The 16,737-nt window shown below is 50.3% G+C and overlaps 10 protein-coding genes across 10 annotated transcripts; 5 read left to right on the top strand and 5 right to left on the bottom strand.

Moving 5' to 3' along the window:
- Nucleotides 1-222: 222 nt before the first annotated feature.
- LDX57_012977 (uncharacterized protein) lies at nt 223-549 on the top strand (the record flags this gene model as incomplete). The annotated part of the gene is made up of 1 exon (XM_046094727.1): nt 223-549. One exon carries the CDS (start codon nt 223-225, stop codon nt 547-549), a length of 327 nt encoding a protein of 108 aa, XP_045950706.1.
- A 679-nt stretch (nt 550-1,228) lies between these two features.
- Nucleotides 1,229-2,342, top strand: LDX57_012978 (putative C2H2 finger domain protein). Its single transcript, XM_046094728.1, has 2 exons — nt 1,229-1,429; nt 1,528-2,342. Exons 1-2 carry the CDS (start codon nt 1,389-1,391, stop codon nt 1,889-1,891), a joined length of 405 nt encoding a protein of 134 aa, XP_045950707.1. The 5' UTR covers nt 1,229-1,388; the 3' UTR covers nt 1,892-2,342.
- A 561-nt stretch (nt 2,343-2,903) lies between these two features.
- On the bottom strand, nt 2,904-3,346 carry LDX57_012979 (uncharacterized protein; the record flags this gene model as incomplete). Its single annotated transcript, XM_046094729.1, has 2 exons — nt 2,904-2,987; nt 3,047-3,346. 2 exons carry the CDS (start codon nt 3,344-3,346, stop codon nt 2,904-2,906), a joined length of 384 nt encoding a protein of 127 aa, XP_045950708.1.
- Nucleotides 3,347-3,450: 104 nt separating this feature from the next.
- Nucleotides 3,451-4,038, bottom strand: LDX57_012980 (uncharacterized protein; the record flags this gene model as incomplete). Its single annotated transcript, XM_046094730.1, has 2 exons — nt 3,451-3,791; nt 3,870-4,038. 2 exons carry the CDS (start codon nt 4,036-4,038, stop codon nt 3,451-3,453), a joined length of 510 nt encoding a protein of 169 aa, XP_045950709.1.
- A 327-nt stretch (nt 4,039-4,365) lies between these two features.
- Nucleotides 4,366-5,091, top strand: RAD54_1 (DNA-dependent ATPase protein rad54; the record flags this gene model as incomplete). The annotated part of the gene is made up of 1 exon (XM_046094731.1): nt 4,366-5,091. One exon carries the CDS (start codon nt 4,366-4,368, stop codon nt 5,089-5,091), a length of 726 nt encoding a protein of 241 aa, XP_045950710.1.
- Nucleotides 5,092-5,257: 166 nt separating this feature from the next.
- Nucleotides 5,258-6,959, top strand: RAD54_2 (DEAD/DEAH box helicase; the record flags this gene model as incomplete). The annotated part of the gene is made up of 2 exons (XM_046094732.1): nt 5,258-5,363; nt 5,413-6,959. The coding sequence occupies 2 exons, from the start codon at nt 5,258-5,260 to the stop codon at nt 6,957-6,959; spliced, it is 1,653 nt and encodes a 550-aa protein (XP_045950711.1).
- A 638-nt stretch (nt 6,960-7,597) lies between these two features.
- Nucleotides 7,598-11,037, top strand: LDX57_012983 (VAC14 family protein; the record flags this gene model as incomplete). Its single annotated transcript, XM_046094733.1, has 10 exons — nt 7,598-7,665; nt 7,769-7,931; nt 7,995-8,165; nt 8,241-8,928; nt 8,987-9,786; nt 9,839-9,943; nt 9,995-10,113; nt 10,167-10,246; nt 10,316-10,475; nt 10,566-11,037. The coding sequence occupies 10 exons, from the start codon at nt 7,598-7,600 to the stop codon at nt 11,035-11,037; spliced, it is 2,826 nt and encodes a 941-aa protein (XP_045950712.1).
- Nucleotides 11,038-12,028: 991 nt separating this feature from the next.
- Nucleotides 12,029-12,654, bottom strand: LDX57_012984 (uncharacterized protein; the record flags this gene model as incomplete). The annotated part of the gene is made up of 2 exons (XM_046094734.1): nt 12,311-12,654; nt 12,029-12,228 (listed from the first exon to the last, which is right to left on the bottom strand). The coding sequence occupies exons 1-2, from the start codon at nt 12,336-12,338 to the stop codon at nt 12,029-12,031; spliced, it is 228 nt and encodes a 75-aa protein (XP_045950713.1). The 5' UTR covers nt 12,339-12,654.
- Nucleotides 12,655-14,062: 1,408 nt separating this feature from the next.
- On the bottom strand, nt 14,063-15,648 carry atm1 (ATP-binding cassette Fe/S cluster precursor transporter ATM1; the record flags this gene model as incomplete). Its single annotated transcript, XM_046094735.1, has 4 exons — nt 14,063-14,148; nt 14,218-14,434; nt 14,487-15,533; nt 15,592-15,648. 4 exons carry the CDS (start codon nt 15,646-15,648, stop codon nt 14,063-14,065), a joined length of 1,407 nt encoding a protein of 468 aa, XP_045950714.1.
- Nucleotides 15,649-15,851: 203 nt separating this feature from the next.
- ATM1_2 (Iron-sulfur clusters transporter atm1, mitochondrial) lies at nt 15,852-16,628 on the bottom strand (the record flags this gene model as incomplete). The annotated part of the gene is made up of 3 exons (XM_046094736.1): nt 15,852-16,037; nt 16,106-16,165; nt 16,236-16,628. 3 exons carry the CDS (start codon nt 16,626-16,628, stop codon nt 15,852-15,854), a joined length of 639 nt encoding a protein of 212 aa, XP_045950715.1.
- Nucleotides 16,629-16,737: the final 109 nt, after the last annotated feature.

Here is a 16,737-nt window from a genome sequence, read left to right on the forward strand (position 1 = left end):
TTTTCTTTCTTCCCTACGCAGCTTTGCAGCAAGCAGGGAAACTCGAGCGAGAGGGAGCTTACAAGACGGGACTTAGGGGCCTAAAGCGAAGACACGTTAGCATTTGATTTCGACCGAAACGAGCCCAGGCGAGCCGGCTCGGTTGCCGTCACGTCGAGCGACGAGACCGACACGAGCACCGAGGGCAGAAGAGGCGAGTCGGGAGGACTTACCAGCGCACCCATGCGCGCAAGCCTTGTGGAGATCATGATGGAAGCTCTCTATGCGAAGGCCGCGACACTTCCAATGAGAGCTAGTCCAAAGCAGCAGGAGAAAGCTAACTTCAGGAGATCGAAGCAGCAAAGGATGAAGTGGAGAGGGGGGAAGAAGAGGAAGAGGAAGAAGAAGAAGAAGAAGGAGAAATCAAGGGAGAATGGAGTAGATAAAAGGAAGCTTGGTGTTTTTTTAGAGTGGGAAAAAGAAATCCCTAAGTTGACTGAACCGGCGACGAGGACCGTAACCGCTCGTGACAATACCGCCGCCCGTACGCATTCGGGACGCTCTGACTAGTACTCTAGGTACCGGAGACAAGGAAGTGGCTGGGCAACCCGCACATTCCCCCTTCTTTAGTCCTTTGACAGGCCTAGATATTTTTATTTTTATTCTTATTTTTATTCTTTTTAATTGTTTCCTTTTTCTTTCACGAACCTAGGTTCTCGGCGCCTCCCCACGGACGGATGATTCGAAACGACTTCACTGTGAATGGTCTGCCTGACCTTACAATGTGTACACAGTACAATGTAATACAGATACCAGGTAGTCCGGTGGACCGGCGCATGTGAGACGGGTAGCAGCACGGGTGACGAATCAGATGCAAATGATTACATCCTGCTACGACATCATGGATGCGTCGTTCAGTCCTACCTTTCCTTGCCTTCGGTTCACCAACCTCTTGGGGAGTAGTCAACACTCGTTGAGTGTTATATTTGGAGAACTCCCCTATCTCTGATTTATATATATATAATAAAAAAAAGTGACATTCAATTATATCCTCACAATCATAATATAATCTAGATGGAACCGTGATTATTAACCGGTTCACGCTGGGTAGTCCGGAGCAACGTGCCGAACAGAGGAAACGTCATAAATTACGGAGAGAGCCGAGTCAGAGCCGAGGCCTGCCGACGGTAACCCCCGTGGACCGGCGCCAATCACAGCCCGCCCGTTTCCTACTTTTCTCTCTCGTCGCACACAGAAGACTGAATTCGACCCGCTCTCGTTTCCGTTTATCGGTGATAATCCTTCGCGACTCTCTTCGACCGGGGACTCAACCTGTTTTTGGCATACAGCTGTCGAATATTCAATATTAAAAAAAATTAAATCATATAAAAAAAAATTAAATCATAATTATGGCGCCCGTGAGAAGACTCAAGACGAAGCGTCTAACTAGGTATTACTCTCTTCTATCACCTTTCTTCTTATTCTACTACGATGTTGCGATATTGTCTGTCACCATATCTTGCTCGACTAACGCAGGGTAATCTACAGGGGTTATGACCAAGTCCGGAGCGACATCGAATCTCCGCGCCATCTGGAGCAGTACAAAGAAACGAAAGATCTCGAAGACCTCCCGGGTCTCGGAAAGCATTACTGCGTCGAATGTTCGAAATGGTTTGAAAGCGAGCACAACATGATCGCCCACCGGAAGGGCAAGAACCACAAGAGAAGGTCGGTTATCTGTTTTTATGCGCCGAACGCTGTTTCGCGAATTTGCGCTGACTTGTCTACGATTGATAGAGTGAAAATCCTGCGCGAAGAACCTCATACCCAAAAGCTCTCCGACGCCGCCGTGGGTTTGCGCCACGATAACGGCCAACGGTCGCAGGAGACCGTCGTCGACATGGAGGAATAGATCTTCGCCTACCGATCTCCGCAGTTGCCAGGTGATGGATTTTCAATGCGAAGCAGCAAGTTCTCCTACCAATCTATGGGAGAGCTCTATGGGAAGCCGACAACACTGGGCCGGGCCTCTTCACCAAATAAAAAAATTTTGCGGCGCGATATCTACAACCTCGACGTTGTCTTGAACGCGATCTGATTGGCCAGTCGGACAGTCAGCGATCGGCGCAAAAAAACAAAAAGGGCAGGCACGTGAACTGCACAAGGTGCCGAAAACCGCCGGAAAAGCGAACGGCCGAATCTGGAATCCCCGAATTGCGCTGCTTTCGTCTGGCGGTCACCCCCCGTTCGAAAGCGCCGCTTCTCGGAATGCTGGATAGTAAAGACCCACCCAGTCGGCCCCTACTGCCATTAGAACGAAATTTATTTACAAGCTGCAATAATATTACACGATTTTTTTTGGCATCTGCTCCATAGCCGAGTAATCAAAATGAAAGTATTCAACTCGGTGAGCCGTGAGTACGGGGTAGGAGTACACCGTAGGGTTGTAGTGTTTGTTTTACTGGCTTTCTCATTGGTCTTCCTTTCGGCCGGTGTCTGTATGGAACTGTAGGTTGGCACTCCAATCAAGTTTTTGCTGTCTTGTACGGTGTAAAGTCCAGCCTCTTCTATTTAGATTTTACGGTCTTAGTGGTTTTCCAACACTCGGGATCCCGAGTCGAAATGTTTGTGGTCGACGTGTCTGTCAATCTCTAGGCTTCTTATACTTGGCCCATGCCGACTTTCAAATATATGTCTAGTAGCACGGATATCTAAATGGGAACCAGATCTATTGGCCTAATTCAAAACCAGCTTGGCTATATACAGAGTGTATGGGGAGAACCCCGAATGAAGGGTCGTGGTTGGGAACCGAACAACAAATATATATCCGAAGAGATTCGGGCACCCGGCCCACGGAGAGTAGATCGGCTGTGCCCCGTATCGCAACAAAAAGGTGACTACTATACTTTCTCTATATAACAGCTCTAAACTTCTTTAGCAACAACGTTAGTAGGCACCTGCGTCCAGTCGGCGTTAAGATACTTCATGAGCCATTCGTATGTAGCCCACTAGTCCATTGAATCAGCAAACCGAACAGGATAAGAAAACAAAGAGGTCAAAAACATACCTGAACAGCATTTACCATAAACGCTCTTATACTGCAGACGCCTAAGCCACGGTAAAAGACCTTGAGTCCTTCAGCGCGATAGGCCTCTCTGAATAGTTGAAATGTGTTTAACACCCTTCGCTCATGCCGCGGCGGTAACAACTGGCGGTTTTCGGGCTGCCCTGCAATCGTCTGTGCTTGGAGCCTAGTCTTGATTACATCTAAGGGAAAGACCGATGCCCACGTGGCGACTCCCGCTATCCCGCCACAAAGAAGGACCTTCAGTGCGGCGGCTCGTGCATCGTCATCCTCGGACGTCATCAATCGTTTGCAATATTCGTAAGACCAAAAACTGTGATGTATTGATTAGTCGTGGGTCAAACGAGGAATGGTCACATTCAAGACGGGGAAGACTCGGTCACCTACTAAAATCCATAGCCAATGGAGTCCCGGGCACAAGTGATGGCTCCTCCGTAGTACAGGCCCCTCCACCCGCGGGTTCGGAGAATGTCTTTCGCAACGGTCCAGGAGGAAACTCCTGGTCGGGTGTCAAGCTGCGCTCGACACTTAATGAACTCCGTTGGAGACGACACAGTCCAGCTGGCGACTCCTCCTGCAGCACCGGCAATCCATATCTTATAGAGCGAGGTGGTTTGGGGATTTGTGGGATCGAGTATCGAGTTGTCCAGGCACATCAACGACCGATTGTATGCGACAAAGAGAATGGCATTGAGGGCTCCATATCCGAGAATGGGAGCAGCAGCGCCTGGGGATATCGTTAGACAAGTATCCGCCAATCAATGGTAGAAATGTAAGGTAGTATCGTGAAGTGTGATGGACATACCTCGCACCAGGTTGCGTGCATTCTCAAGGCGGCTCACATGCAGGTGCGGGGAAGTTGCAGCGCTTCCTGCCTGGCCAGCCTGGAGTCGTACTTTGACGAGATCGAGCGGGTTGCCGATGATGATCCCTACGGCACCGCTAAGGTACCCGGCCCAGAAATCCGACGACATGGGCCCGAATTTCAACGATGAGAGACTGAAGATACCAGTCCATTGTTCCTGGCCACCCAAGTGTCCCCGCTCCAAGAGGGGCCGGTGCCGAGGCAATTCCACATGGGTCACGTGCCTCCGCGACACTTTGGTGTTCTAGGCAGCCTTAGGCAACGCGCCGCATGGAGGATCAACGCGTGTTGTCATCAAGTCGCCGCTGATAACTAACTGCCCTACTGACAACAACAGACCACAGTTTACTCTGCCGAAGAGGGTCTCACCGCGTGTTTACTTCTGGAAGCTGCGTTCATGTACTAATAATTAACCTCGGGACCATTTGCAAAACCAATGCTAAACATCTACAGGTATCGACCGCGCCCAGCCGGTGGCGATACCACGCCCTCCTCGAAGTATCCGCAAAGCAACACGCCCGTATCCCTCGACCGTCTCGCGAAACCATTCAAATGTCCCGGTACCGCGACGCCAACGCGAACGTCAGAGAAGCCCTCGAGAAAGCGACGCAAAGTGAACTATGCCGGAGCGGATGGAAGTGCCCAGGATGAGAAGCCGTACACCAACGAAGACCGATTGGCCCTTGCCACCAGAGACGTGAACAGGTTTCCCGTCTTCAAGGCGAAAGATAAAGAGACGGTGTTCAGGCAAAATTTCAAAATACCCTTGATCAACAAGTCGGCGGGCAACTATGATAGCTCTAGACCGGCACCCACGTTGGGGATGAGACAAGGCGCAACGTTTGTTGTGAAGCCTCTGCATGATCCCAGTGGCGAGTTTGCGATAGTGCTGTACGATCCGACCGTTGATGACATCGACCAAAATGTTGAACCGAAGAAAGCGGAAGAAACGCAACCCGAAAATTCAAAACAGCAGTTGGATGAACCATTGGTACATAAGAGTTTGGCAGATATTCTTGGACTGAAGAAGAATGTTGAAGAGCGCCCGAAAGTCCCGGTCGTCATTGATCCAAGGCTGGCTAAAGTCCTACGGCCTCATCAAATTGAAGGCGTTAAGGTTGTTCACGAAATTCTCATGCACATCAAGAGTTCAGCCGGCTAATCCAACTTACTTGTAGTTTCTTTATCGTTGCACAACTGGAATGGTCGATCCGAATGCACATGGCTGTATCATGGCCGATGGAATGGGACTGGGAAAGACGGTACGATTATCTCGATCTACATGGCTAGAGTAGAACTGACAGCAGCAGCTTCAATGCATTTCATTGATGTGGACTTTACTCAAGCAATCTCCAGAAGCAGGAAAGACCCTCATTCAGAAATGTATCATTGCCTGCCCGTCTAGTCTGGTAGGGAACTGGGCCAACGAATTAGGTAAGACATGTCGCTGTTCCTTCTAGACGTCCGCTGACAAGTTTCTCAGGGAAATGGTTGGGCAAAGATGCTACCACTCCCTTCGCCATTGACGGTAAGGCGTCAAAGGCAGAGCTTACCACACAGATCAAGCAATGGGCCATTGCTTCAGGCCGTTCGGTCGTAAGACCGGTTCTCATAGTGTCGTACGAAACACTCCGGTTGTACGTCGACGCGCTGAGAGATAGTCCAATCGGACTGCTCCTGTGCGATGAAGGGCATCGACTCAAAAACAAGGACAGTCTGACGTGGACTGCTCTCAATAGCTTGAACGTGCAGCGCCGTGTGATTCTGTCCGGAACTCCAATCCAGAATGACCTTTCGGAATACTTTGCGCTACTGAATTTCGCCAATCCCGATTTACTAGGGTCACAAAATGAGTTCCGGAAGAAGTTCGAACTACCCATCCTCAAAGGAAGAGACGCGGCAGGGACGGAAGAAGACCGCAAAAAGGGCGACGAGCGACTGGCAGAGCTTTCTGGCATCGTCAACAAGTTCATTATTCGCCGGACAAATGACATCTTGTCAAAATACTTGCCCGTCAAGTACGAGCATGTCGTTTTCTGCAGCCTATCACAGTTCCAACGTGACCTATACAACCACTTCATCCAGAGCCCCGAGATTAGAAGCTTGCTCAGGGGTAAAGGAAGCCAACCTTTGAAAGCAATTGGACTTTTGAAAAAACTTTGCAATCATCCGGACCTGCTCAATCTTTCCAACGATCTTCCAGGCTGCGAGTTTGCCTTCCCTGACGACTACGTTCCTCCGGAAGGGCGTGGGCGAGATCGGGATATCAAGTCTTGGTATTCAGGAAAGATGATGGTTTTGGATAGGATGCTTGCACGGATACGTCAGGATACTAATGATAAGATCGTCCTTATTAGCAACTACACGCAAACTCTTGATCTCTTCGAGAAGCTGTGCAGATCGAGAGGATATGGTTCTTTGAGACTGGACGGTACTATGAACGTGAACAAGCGGCAGAAATTGGTCGACAAATTCAACAACCCAGACGGAGAGGAGTTTGTCTTCTTGCTCAGTAGTAAAGCTGGAGGGTGCGGTTTGAACCTGATCGGCGCAAACCGTCTGGTGTTGTTCGACCCAGACTGGAACCCAGCTGCTGATCAGCAGGCGTTGGCACGAGTTTGGCGAGATGGCCAAAAGAAAGATTGCTTTGTTTACCGGTTCATTGCGACCGGATCGATTGAAGAGAAGATTTTCCAGCGTCAATCGCATAAACAGTCCCTCTCCTCCTGTGTTGTGGATTCGGCCGAAGATGTCGAGCGACACTTTTCCATCGAATCGCTTCGTGAACTCTTCCAGTTCAAGCCGGAGACTCGCAGCGACACGCACGACACATTTAAATGCAAGCGATGCAAGCCGGACGGATCGCAGTTTATAAAGGCACCAGCCATGCTCTACGGCGACACTAGTTCTTGGAATCATTTTGTGAATGACGGCGAGAAGGGACAATTCAGCAAGATTCAAGATTTACTGATGCGACAGGAGTCTGGGGAGCATGATGTGTCTGCGGTATTCCAGTATATCAGTCATTGAGCTTGCTTATTGGGCCTACTACGTCTACTGGAACATATCCATTTGATTTCATCTTTATACTAATATTTTTTGGGATATCTTTATGATTGTGAATTGACCGTTTGGCGCATCTTCTGGCATTGATATGAGATTGATGGCGAATGATTGTTTTCTTGTAAAAGATCTATTAGAATTAGAATAGATCTAGGAACCTAGGATTAAACCAAGCATTGTAATAACCTGAACTCGTTCGTGCCCATCTTTGTAGTTGTTTGTAACCTTGTTTGCAGAACTCAGGCAAAAAACTGTCAGAAGACATAAGAAAGGACCGGGCGGTAAGAAGTCGTGGTTGCTGACACTACGTCACACCGCGTCCGCTAAGGCACCATCCACGCTGCCAACGCATCCTGCTGTGAGTACTCCCCACATCGACTTGCTGAGGCGGCTCGAGCAGCTGACAGAAGACCTTAACCAGTTTCCCATCGCGTGCGAATTATCGTAGCCGATGGCTCGCGAATAGCTACAACGAAGCTACGAGCTCGACCCACCGCTTACCCTCCCCCCATCTGGACAATCAATCGCCCTTCCCACCATGAGCATTATTATCTAGCGGAGGCTCAGTGCGCGTGACTCATTCCAGCTTATGTTGAACCTGAGCGATGGATCACTCAATTCAACGCCTGTTGAATGACAAGCTTTATGATCGGAGGAAGCAGGGGGCTTTGGAGTAAGGGACAACCCCCCGACGATTGCGGAGAGAGAGATCGGCCTCCGCACCAGCCGGCCAGCCAGCCAGCCCTTTGCTAACAAAAATTGCGACATGTTTATAGGCTCGAAAAAGTCGTCCGCGATGCCGTATTCCGGGGCGAACACGAGGAGATCCAGAAGATCGTCGACCAGCTTTGCCATGACTACGCTTACGCCGTACACCAACCGCATGCGAGAAACGGTGGTCTGATCGGGTTGGCCGCCGCCTCTATTGCACTCGGATCTGTGAGTTCAACAACCGATAATAATGAGCGCCCATCGGGCCCGGGACTGAGAAAAGGACACCAGGAGGGAGTTGCGCCGTATTTGAAGGAAATCGTACCCCCGGTCCTGGCATGTTTTTCCGATCAGGATGCCCGCGTCCGATATTACGCTTGTGAGAGCATGTACAACATCGCCAAGGTTGCGAAAGGCGAGGTTCTGTTGTTCTTTAATGAGATATTCGATGCGCTCTGTAAAGTGAGTTTCGAGGCTATACACTCTCCGCCAACAACCTATTTCCCATGTTCTGTTTGCTAAGGCATAAATTTTCAGTTAGCGTCCGATTCCGAACTCTCCGTCAAAAATGGCGCAGAGCTTCTTGATAGACTGGTCAAGGATATTGTGTCGGAGTCTGCTGCCTCCTATGTATCGATTTTACAGCTTTCTGAGAAGCAAAACTTTGACTCTGAAAGCGTGGAGGAAGTAGATCTGCCAACCGCCTTCTCGCTCCCGAAATTCATCCCTCTCCTAAAAGAGCGCATCTTTGTGATCAGCGCGTTCACTCGCATGTTTCTAGTATCTTGGCTGACACTGTTGGATACGATTCCGGATTTGGAACTCGTTTCTTATCTGCCAGAGTTTCTAGGCGGGTTGATCAAATTCCTGGGTGACACTAACAGAGATGTGAATGTTGCCACCCAAGCCCTGCTCGACAGGTTTCTTTCGGAGATCAAGAGGATCGCACGACTCAAAAAGGGGATTGAAGAGAGCCGAAAAGACCAGGGAAGCGACAATAGACAGTCAGGCACGAGTGACAGCGCCAGCACAACCACTACGACGACGCAGACCGTTGCCGTTGAAACGGAAAGCAATGAGAATGCCGTGGAAGATTCCGATTCGGAATCTATCATTGATGATGGGGGATTGCAGGTTGATGGCGACTGGATTCCCGGGCAAGATGTCCAGATTGATCATGCGAGGATATTGGAGATCCTCGTGGGTTTCGTCAACACCTCTTTCGGTGGGAGATATGACCTATCATATTGAACAAATTGACCTTAAGCTGACCACATCACTAGACGAGGAGATGCAATTGACCGCACTCCGCTGGATTGATAACTTTTTCGAGATCAGCCCCGAAGATATTCTGCCCTTCGTGCCGCGTCTTCTGACCCAGGTACTCCCAGCAATGTCCAGCGGTTCGGATCAGGTGCGGCAGGCCGCAAACAGAGTGAACACATCTCTACTCGAATACATCGTCACTTTGTCAGAAGACACGTCAGACGAAATTCAGCAATCCAGCTCGAAAGCGTTGCCCACGAGTAAGGAATTTGTCGAGAGGAGAGCCTCCACGCCTAGCAGTAAGCTTACCGACGCATCAACAGCCGACTCGAGGAAACAGTCTATACAACCAGAATCTTCGACCGAGCAAACGCCACGAAGTAGTATTGAGTCCACCCCGGCGCTAGTCCCGCCAGCAGATCTTGATTACGCCGCGGCCGTCAATTCACTCACCCTTCAGTTCCTCAATGAGAACGAGGCCACCAGAGTCGCTGCACTCTCGTGGCTGATTATGCTACACCGTAAGGCTCCGAAGAAAGTGGTGGCATTTAACGATGGAACTTTTCCCGCCTTGCTCAAGACACTGTCGGATCCGGCCGAGGCAGTTGTCACGAAAGATCTTCAGCTCCTCTCACAAATATCACGGAATAGTGATGATAGCTATTTCAAATCGTTCATGGTCAACCTGCTGCAGTTATTCTCTACGGATCGGGGCTTGCTCGAAGTCCGAGGCAATCTTATCATTCGGCAACTTTGCATGAACCTGAGCCCCGAGCGTATCTATCGAACCCTGGCAGACTGTCTCGAGAAAGAAGAGGTCGGTCTGCAGGCATCTGGTATACTGAATCCATAGCTAATTCTGCTCATAGGACATTGAGTTTGCCAGCATCATGGTCCAAAATTTGAACAACAACCTGATCACCGCGCCAGAGCTTTCAGATCTTCGCAAACGACTCCGGAATTTGGATTCAAGGGTACTTTCTCCGTATGGGTCCCTTTTTATCCTCAAGCTGACATGATATTAGGAGGGTCAAATGTTCTTTGTGGCTCTGTTCAGATCCTGGTGTCACAATGCCGTTTCTACATTTTCTCTGTGCCTTCTAGCCCAGGCATATGAACAGGCCTATAATCTTCTTCAAGTTTTGTATGTGAAATTGGTTTGAAATCAGGAGTACCTCTAGCTAATGCAATCTTCAGTGCTGAACTCGAAATGACCGTCAACATGTTAATCCAAATCGACAAGCTAGTGCAATTGCTCGAATCTCCCGTTTTTACCTGTGAGTTCTCCCCTCTTAAACCTAGTGCCTTTGAACCCAATGCTAAACACAGAAACTCGTTTCCCTTAGACCTTCGCCTCCAACTCCTCGAGCCAGAGAGATACCCCCACCTATACAAATGCCTCTACGGAGTCCTCATGCTCCTCCCGCAAAGCTCCGCCTTTGCCGCGTTGAAAAACCGCCTCAACAGTGTCAGCAACATCGGTCTTCTTCACACCGGTCCTCGACTGTTAGTCATCCCTTTTCCCTTCTTCTCCTCCCTAACAAACCACACCCCTAACCAACCCCGAAACTAACAACTCACCCCAACCAAAAACAGAACAAGCACATCCTCCTCATCAGCCACCTCATCCTCCACCACCCCCTCCTACGAACGCCCAACAGGCCGCCTCAAGCGCGAAGACTCCTCCATCCGCTGGGTCGAACTCCTCGACAAGTTCAAATCCGTACAAGAAAAAGCCCGCCGCTCACAACAACGCGCCTCCTCCCAACGACCCTACGACCTGGACGGTCCCTCCTCCTCCGGGTTCCAGAATCCGTCCCTAGCAGCCGCCCTCAATGACCCCGCCCAGCGGCAATCCAGGGATAAGACCCTCCCTGATACGCCGCGTGGAGGACTTGGGGGCGTTGAGGGAAAGGGGAATCCAGGCGGCTCGGGTGCGTCTGGTACTGGTGCCGGGGGAGCGGAGTCTGCGCAGAGAGGATCACTTTTGGGGGGCTCGCATCGACATAAATCTAGTTTGCCGAATTTGGGGAGGTTGGGGATTGGGGGGAAGAAGTTTAAGAGATAGGTTGTTTGAGTTTGGATTGTGGTGCTATTCCTCCCTCTCGTTGTTGGTTTGTTAGGTGGAATAGGAAGAGAAAGAGGGGTGGGTGATGAGAAAGAGACGGGTGATCGGGAGTTTGGGTTAAAGACCTCTCATATAGTGCAGGATGAAGAGAAAGATGAAGGGGTTAGAGTCTGGATTATACGTAAACGCTGTACACCGACTGCCCATTGAAGAAGTATACTATATGATCTAGACAGGTCAAGATGTGTGTTGCCAAGATATCTACGCGAATTGCTCACCTTGAGATTTGATCCTGCACGTAAAGTTCCAGATATTCTGTCTTTGTGATTGTAAGAAATGTAGTTGGAAGCTATGTACAGGGAAAGTAGCCATTGAGGTGGTGGGAAGAGAAAAAGAAGCCAAACAGTTCGCTGATGCCCGCAAGTAAACAAGAGTAAAGAAGAGAAATCAACCAGATCCAGTAAAGCTCTTTGTCGCTTGGAAGCCAAAGACGAGAATGAAAATGCTTTAGAGCTGAAATGCCGGGAGATAAACCAAAAAGTCGAACGTAGATCGTATAAAGGGATGATTGCGTCCGTGAGACACCTTAATTGAACGATCCGAGACATCGACCTTGCATGTCGATTTCAAGGTGTCAAAAAGGTTAATCGGAGCACCGTGTGCGTCATGCGTCCATTAACGTGAGGCGCCTTACCCGAAACACATGTTCGGGACTATCAAGGACCGTCAATCACAACGCTGCAAGGAGCAAGGGCGTCTCCAACTTGTCTCATCGCGTGTTGCATCCGGACCTTGCTCTCCAAGAAACCAGAAGAAAAAGATAAACGATATCATGAACTTTTCCCGTTCAGAAAGTCAACACTGATCCATGATTCAGAAACAAAACATGTGATGGTCGGAAAGTATCGTGACATCCTCTACGTGGGACATAACGTCGAGGATATATATTCAAACGCAAGAACGAAAGCATGTCGGGAGTCGGGCGAGTCCGTTACCGCCATCGCGAGTCCCCGGAGGAACCCCAGGTGGGAGGCTTCCAGTAGCTACCCGTCGAGTGTTTGGAGACGGTCCCTGAGGAAGAGTTCGACCCGTTGGTATAGACATATTCGCCATCGACGTATTGGACCCCCGAAAATGTGCTGCGGTGCTTGCGACGAGCATACCGCTGCTCTAGTCGGTAAAGCTCGATTTCTGTGGAGGGAAAGTGTTAGCAGGCGAGTAGCGAGGTTCGCTGCTAACGACTAGCAGTCATATACGACGGTCGGATACGTACTGGCTTGTAGCTTGTCGAAGATACCCATGATGTGTGCTGAGTGTGAAGATGCTAGGGGTGTCGAGTCGAGTCGTTCTTGATGGTCCGAACGCTAGTTCGTTCTACGTGCGTTGGTGGAGAGGGTGTAAGCGGGTTTCAGCCAAGATGTTGGTTCGATAATGCGAGAAGCGACCAGCAATTGACAGGAATAATTGGAAACACGATCGTCAAAGATGCCTGTAAACCAAATTAGCATTTGGGGGCACGAGAAGGTTTTGTGTGATAACCCATGTCTCACTCGTGGGTTCACTCCCGAAGTGGTGAGAGGGCAACTTAAACCTACCTTGTGAAACAAAGCAATCTAGACCGATTGACTCGTGAAGGTCGCTTAGATAGTAATGCTCAAATTTTCGATTTTGAAAGACAGGAGAAAAGAAAAGAAAGAAAAGAAAGATAAAGGAGAACACCAAGACTAAACCTGGGGAAACGAAGGACGAGGGCGCAGGTTATGGGAGACTAGTAGCGACAGGCGGGAACTGGTTGACCGAAAAGAGCGATAAAGGAAGAAATGACCCGGAGTCCGTCGCTGAAATGATTGGCTTATGGATTGTGTTGAAAGAGCGTTCGCTGCAATGGCTGGGAGCAGAAAGGAATGTGGGTAGGTGCCGATGTGACGAATCGCCGAAAGCCACCGTGCGTGCAGTTGGGTGGTGTACGGAGTATGAGGGGATAGATAAGTCAGGCTCGGACCTTGGGGGTTTTAGTTATTTTTGAAATTGGATAAACAACACCAGAGCAGAGACATAAACAAGCCCACACCAAAAAAGACGCGACGAAAAAGAACAGGGAAAGGAAGGGAAGAAGTGGGAAAGACAAGAGCGGAGGAGAAGACGAGAGAAATGGAGAGTCTAGAAGGAAGCGATGCGACGGTGGGATGCCTGGGGTGGTGGCGCTAAGCCATGTGGGGTTTAGCCAGGGGTTCCTTGACAGTCGACCCCTCAGGCCCTCAGGCCTTCAGGCACCGTCAGGTCACGCCGTGGCCTCTAGTCTTTCCTGTTCCATCTTCCCTCTCGACGAACTTGCGTACACTTCTCCGTCCACTCCGTCCTCCTTGGGCGGCATTTGTCACTGCTGGGCCGCACGATGGGCTCCACTCCGCTCGGGGATTTTAAATCCTGGGTAGACGCATGGGCATCATAACGGGACTTGATGGCTCCCCAATGCCCAAACTTGCTGATCGAAATACCACTCACGGCCTGGTTGACGCACTCAAACCACATGGCAACTAGCGTGCTGATTGAATTCACCGGCCGTTCGGGCTAAATGGAAATAAATTGTCACTAAAGCAATAGCTGCCTCCACTCTCTGGACTATTATGTATTATCATCCGCTCTAGCCTGTCTGGTCCAACCTTATGGAGTACCTGAGCACCGGCGTCAACCATGATGCAAATCGCGAATAACAGCCCATTCAGGGCTTGCAGGATTTCAACGCGTTCGTGCTCAAAACAGTCCATTCGAATTTTTCCAGAAACAATAGTCACCAGTCTACTGACTGTCTATCAAATATCAACCGTCTGCAAAAAAGAAATCAAGACATATAATATACTCCGTGCGTCAAAAGGAGATCGGTAGCTCTATTTACTTATTGCGCCATCCAGCATGGCGCCCCCTTTCAAAGTTGATCTTTTCGGCTCCAAACCAAGGGAGAGTTTGCATCCGATTTTTCCAAAGAATGCGTGTATATGTGAGTGGACCTGAAGTCAACCAAAGTCTACTTCTGTCGTACCTCCGATATCTCTTCTTCAAGCTCGGCATTCCGTTCACTTTCCTGGTCTTCTGCCAGGGAAGTTTCCTGGGCTAAAACCATCCTACTGTTAGCATTGATTCCTCGGAGAGGAGAATCAGGCCAAGATGATGACCACTTACCATTCCATAGCTCTGCGTAGATGCCGCTCTGGTCGAGGAGTTCACGGTGCGATCCCATCTCCGCCACGCTACCCTCCTTTAGAACCAGAATTTGGTCGCAGTCACAGATAGTCCGCAATCGATGAGCAACGAAGACGCTAGTACGCCCCTTTTCTTTCAGAATGCTGTTAATGTTCTGCAGGAGCGCCTGTTCCGTGTAGGTATCCAGTGCCGATGTCTACATTGCTCGTCAGTTTATTTTCTGTCACACTAGGCTGAGATTAACACACCGCTTCGTCGAAGAAGAGGAGCTTGGGGTCTTTTAGGATCAGGCGAGAAATGGCCAGCCGTTGCTTCTCGCCGCCAGAAATCATCATACCGCGCTCTCCGACGGCTGTCTTGTATCCATCGGGAAGGCGCTCAATCAATTCGTGAATCCGTGCTCGCTGTGCAGCCTTGTGTACCTCTTCGTCGGTCGCGTCGATTCTGCCATAGCGGATGTTATGCAGGATGGTGTCGTTAAACAGAGGCGTGTCTTGGGGCACAACACCGATTGCCTTTCGGAGACTGTCTAACGTCACATCGCGAATATCCTGTCCGTCAACGAGGATTCGGCCTTGCTGGACATCGTAGTATCGGAACAAAAGTCTCAAAATCGTCGACTTGCCGCAACCGCTGGGCCCTACGATGGCAAATTTCTGGCCAGCGGGGATCGTAAAGCTCGCGTTCCTCAGGATGGGCCGTTCGGGGTGGTAGCCAAAGGTAACGTTCTCGAACGTAATTTGGCCACCTTGTCGGAGCTCGAGCGCCTTCGCGTTCGGCTTCTCAATGATGTTCACGTTGACCTTTTGTAGGTTGAACAGCGTCTCCATGTCCAACAAAGACTGGCGCAATTCGCGATAGACGGAGCCCAGGAAGTTCAACGGAACCGACAGTTGAAAGACGAGTTGGTTGACCATAACCAGGTCACCGACAGTCAGAGAACCGCTGGCGACACCATTGCATGCAAGGTACATCATCGCTGCGAGGGCACTAGAGAAGATCATGTTCTGACCAGAGTTGAGGAACGCCAACGATGTGGTCACCTTGATGGAAGCATCTTCGTAGGCCTTGAGCGCCTTGTCGTAGCGTGCGACCTCAAACTTCTCATTGTTGAAATACTTGACGGCCTCGTAATTGATCAGTGAGTCCACGGCCACCGTGGCCCCGCGGTTGTCCGCCGCATTGGCCTGCTTTCGGAACTTCGTTCTCCAGGCAGTCGTAGTGATCGTGAAAGCTGAGTAGGCGACCATAGTGGCAGTCGTAATAGCCGCGAACTGGAGTCCATATTGGTAGGTCTATCCAGCTCAGTCAGCAACATCCATGGCAGAGACAGGGGACATCATCTCGTCATACCAATATGCCACACACAAGGGAGATCTCCAGAGCCGTTGGCACCACGTGAAATACCATGGATGTCAGGAGGAAGCTAATACCCTTCGTTCCCCGGTCGATCGCTCTCGTCAGTCCACCGGTCTGACGGGTGAGGTGGAAGTTCAAGTCCAGTCGAAGGAGATGCTCGAAAACATTCCGTGCGACTCGACGGATCGCTTTCTGGGCAACGCTTGCAAAGACAGCATTTCGAAGTTCTTGGAATAGAGTAGCACCGATCCTGGTTACTCCGTCTGGACGATTATCGTTAGACACTGTGCCACCTGCAATTTGCAACCACGCAGCCATTGCTTACAGGCTATGATCATGGACCCCGCCACCGTGTATGCAGTTCCCCCCAGAGCCGCAAAATCCACGTTCATCGAGTCGACAATACTCTTGAAATAGAAGGGCACTTCGACATTCAGAATCTAGTCACCTCTCTGTCAGCGCTTCCCTCTTAATACACCAACGACCAATTCCATCAATGAATACTGACCTTGGCTCCTACCAATAGTGACAATGCACTTCCGACACGTAGTTTAGTACCCCAATCATCCTGTATAGTTCCCCAATTAGCACCGGGTCATTTTTCAACCCACGTCAATTCCCACGAGCCAGAATCCTACCTTTGGCCAAAGGTACTTTGCCATTTCCTTCATTATCGCCCAATCGGCTTTCCTCTGCTCTTTAGTCGCGACCGTACTCTCACTGAGCAAGTCCTTCTTCTTCTTCTTGTCCGTATCGGAGGCCTTCGGGACATCCTTCGGGGATTGCGCGACAGCCGCGTCCTTCGAGGGTGGTGTCGACGGTGTGGAGGCAGGACTCGGCGATTTGCGTTCGATAGGCGGTTCGTCGACGGCCTGTTTCAGTAACGGGCCTTTGTGGGTGGTCGAAAACGCCCTCAGCTGGGCGCTGTAGGCTACAGGCAGCCATGGCGAAGAGCGCGGTGCAACGGGACCGCGCCGTATGAAGCGTGCGGGGATGCGCACGCAAGGCGACCGAGCTGCCCTGGGCAGCATGATGGCCGGGTATAAAACGCTAGAGGAAACAGGACAAATCGTATACACGGGAGGAGAACTCCACGAGGATCAAGGGAGCATCGTTCAGGGTGTGCGGTGGTCTCTTGTC

The sequence above is a fragment of the Aspergillus melleus genome (assembly GCF_016097325.1).
Source record: "Aspergillus melleus strain CBS 546.65 chromosome Unknown contig9, whole genome shotgun sequence".
NCBI classification, from domain to species: domain Eukaryota; kingdom Fungi; phylum Ascomycota; class Eurotiomycetes; order Eurotiales; family Aspergillaceae; genus Aspergillus; species Aspergillus melleus.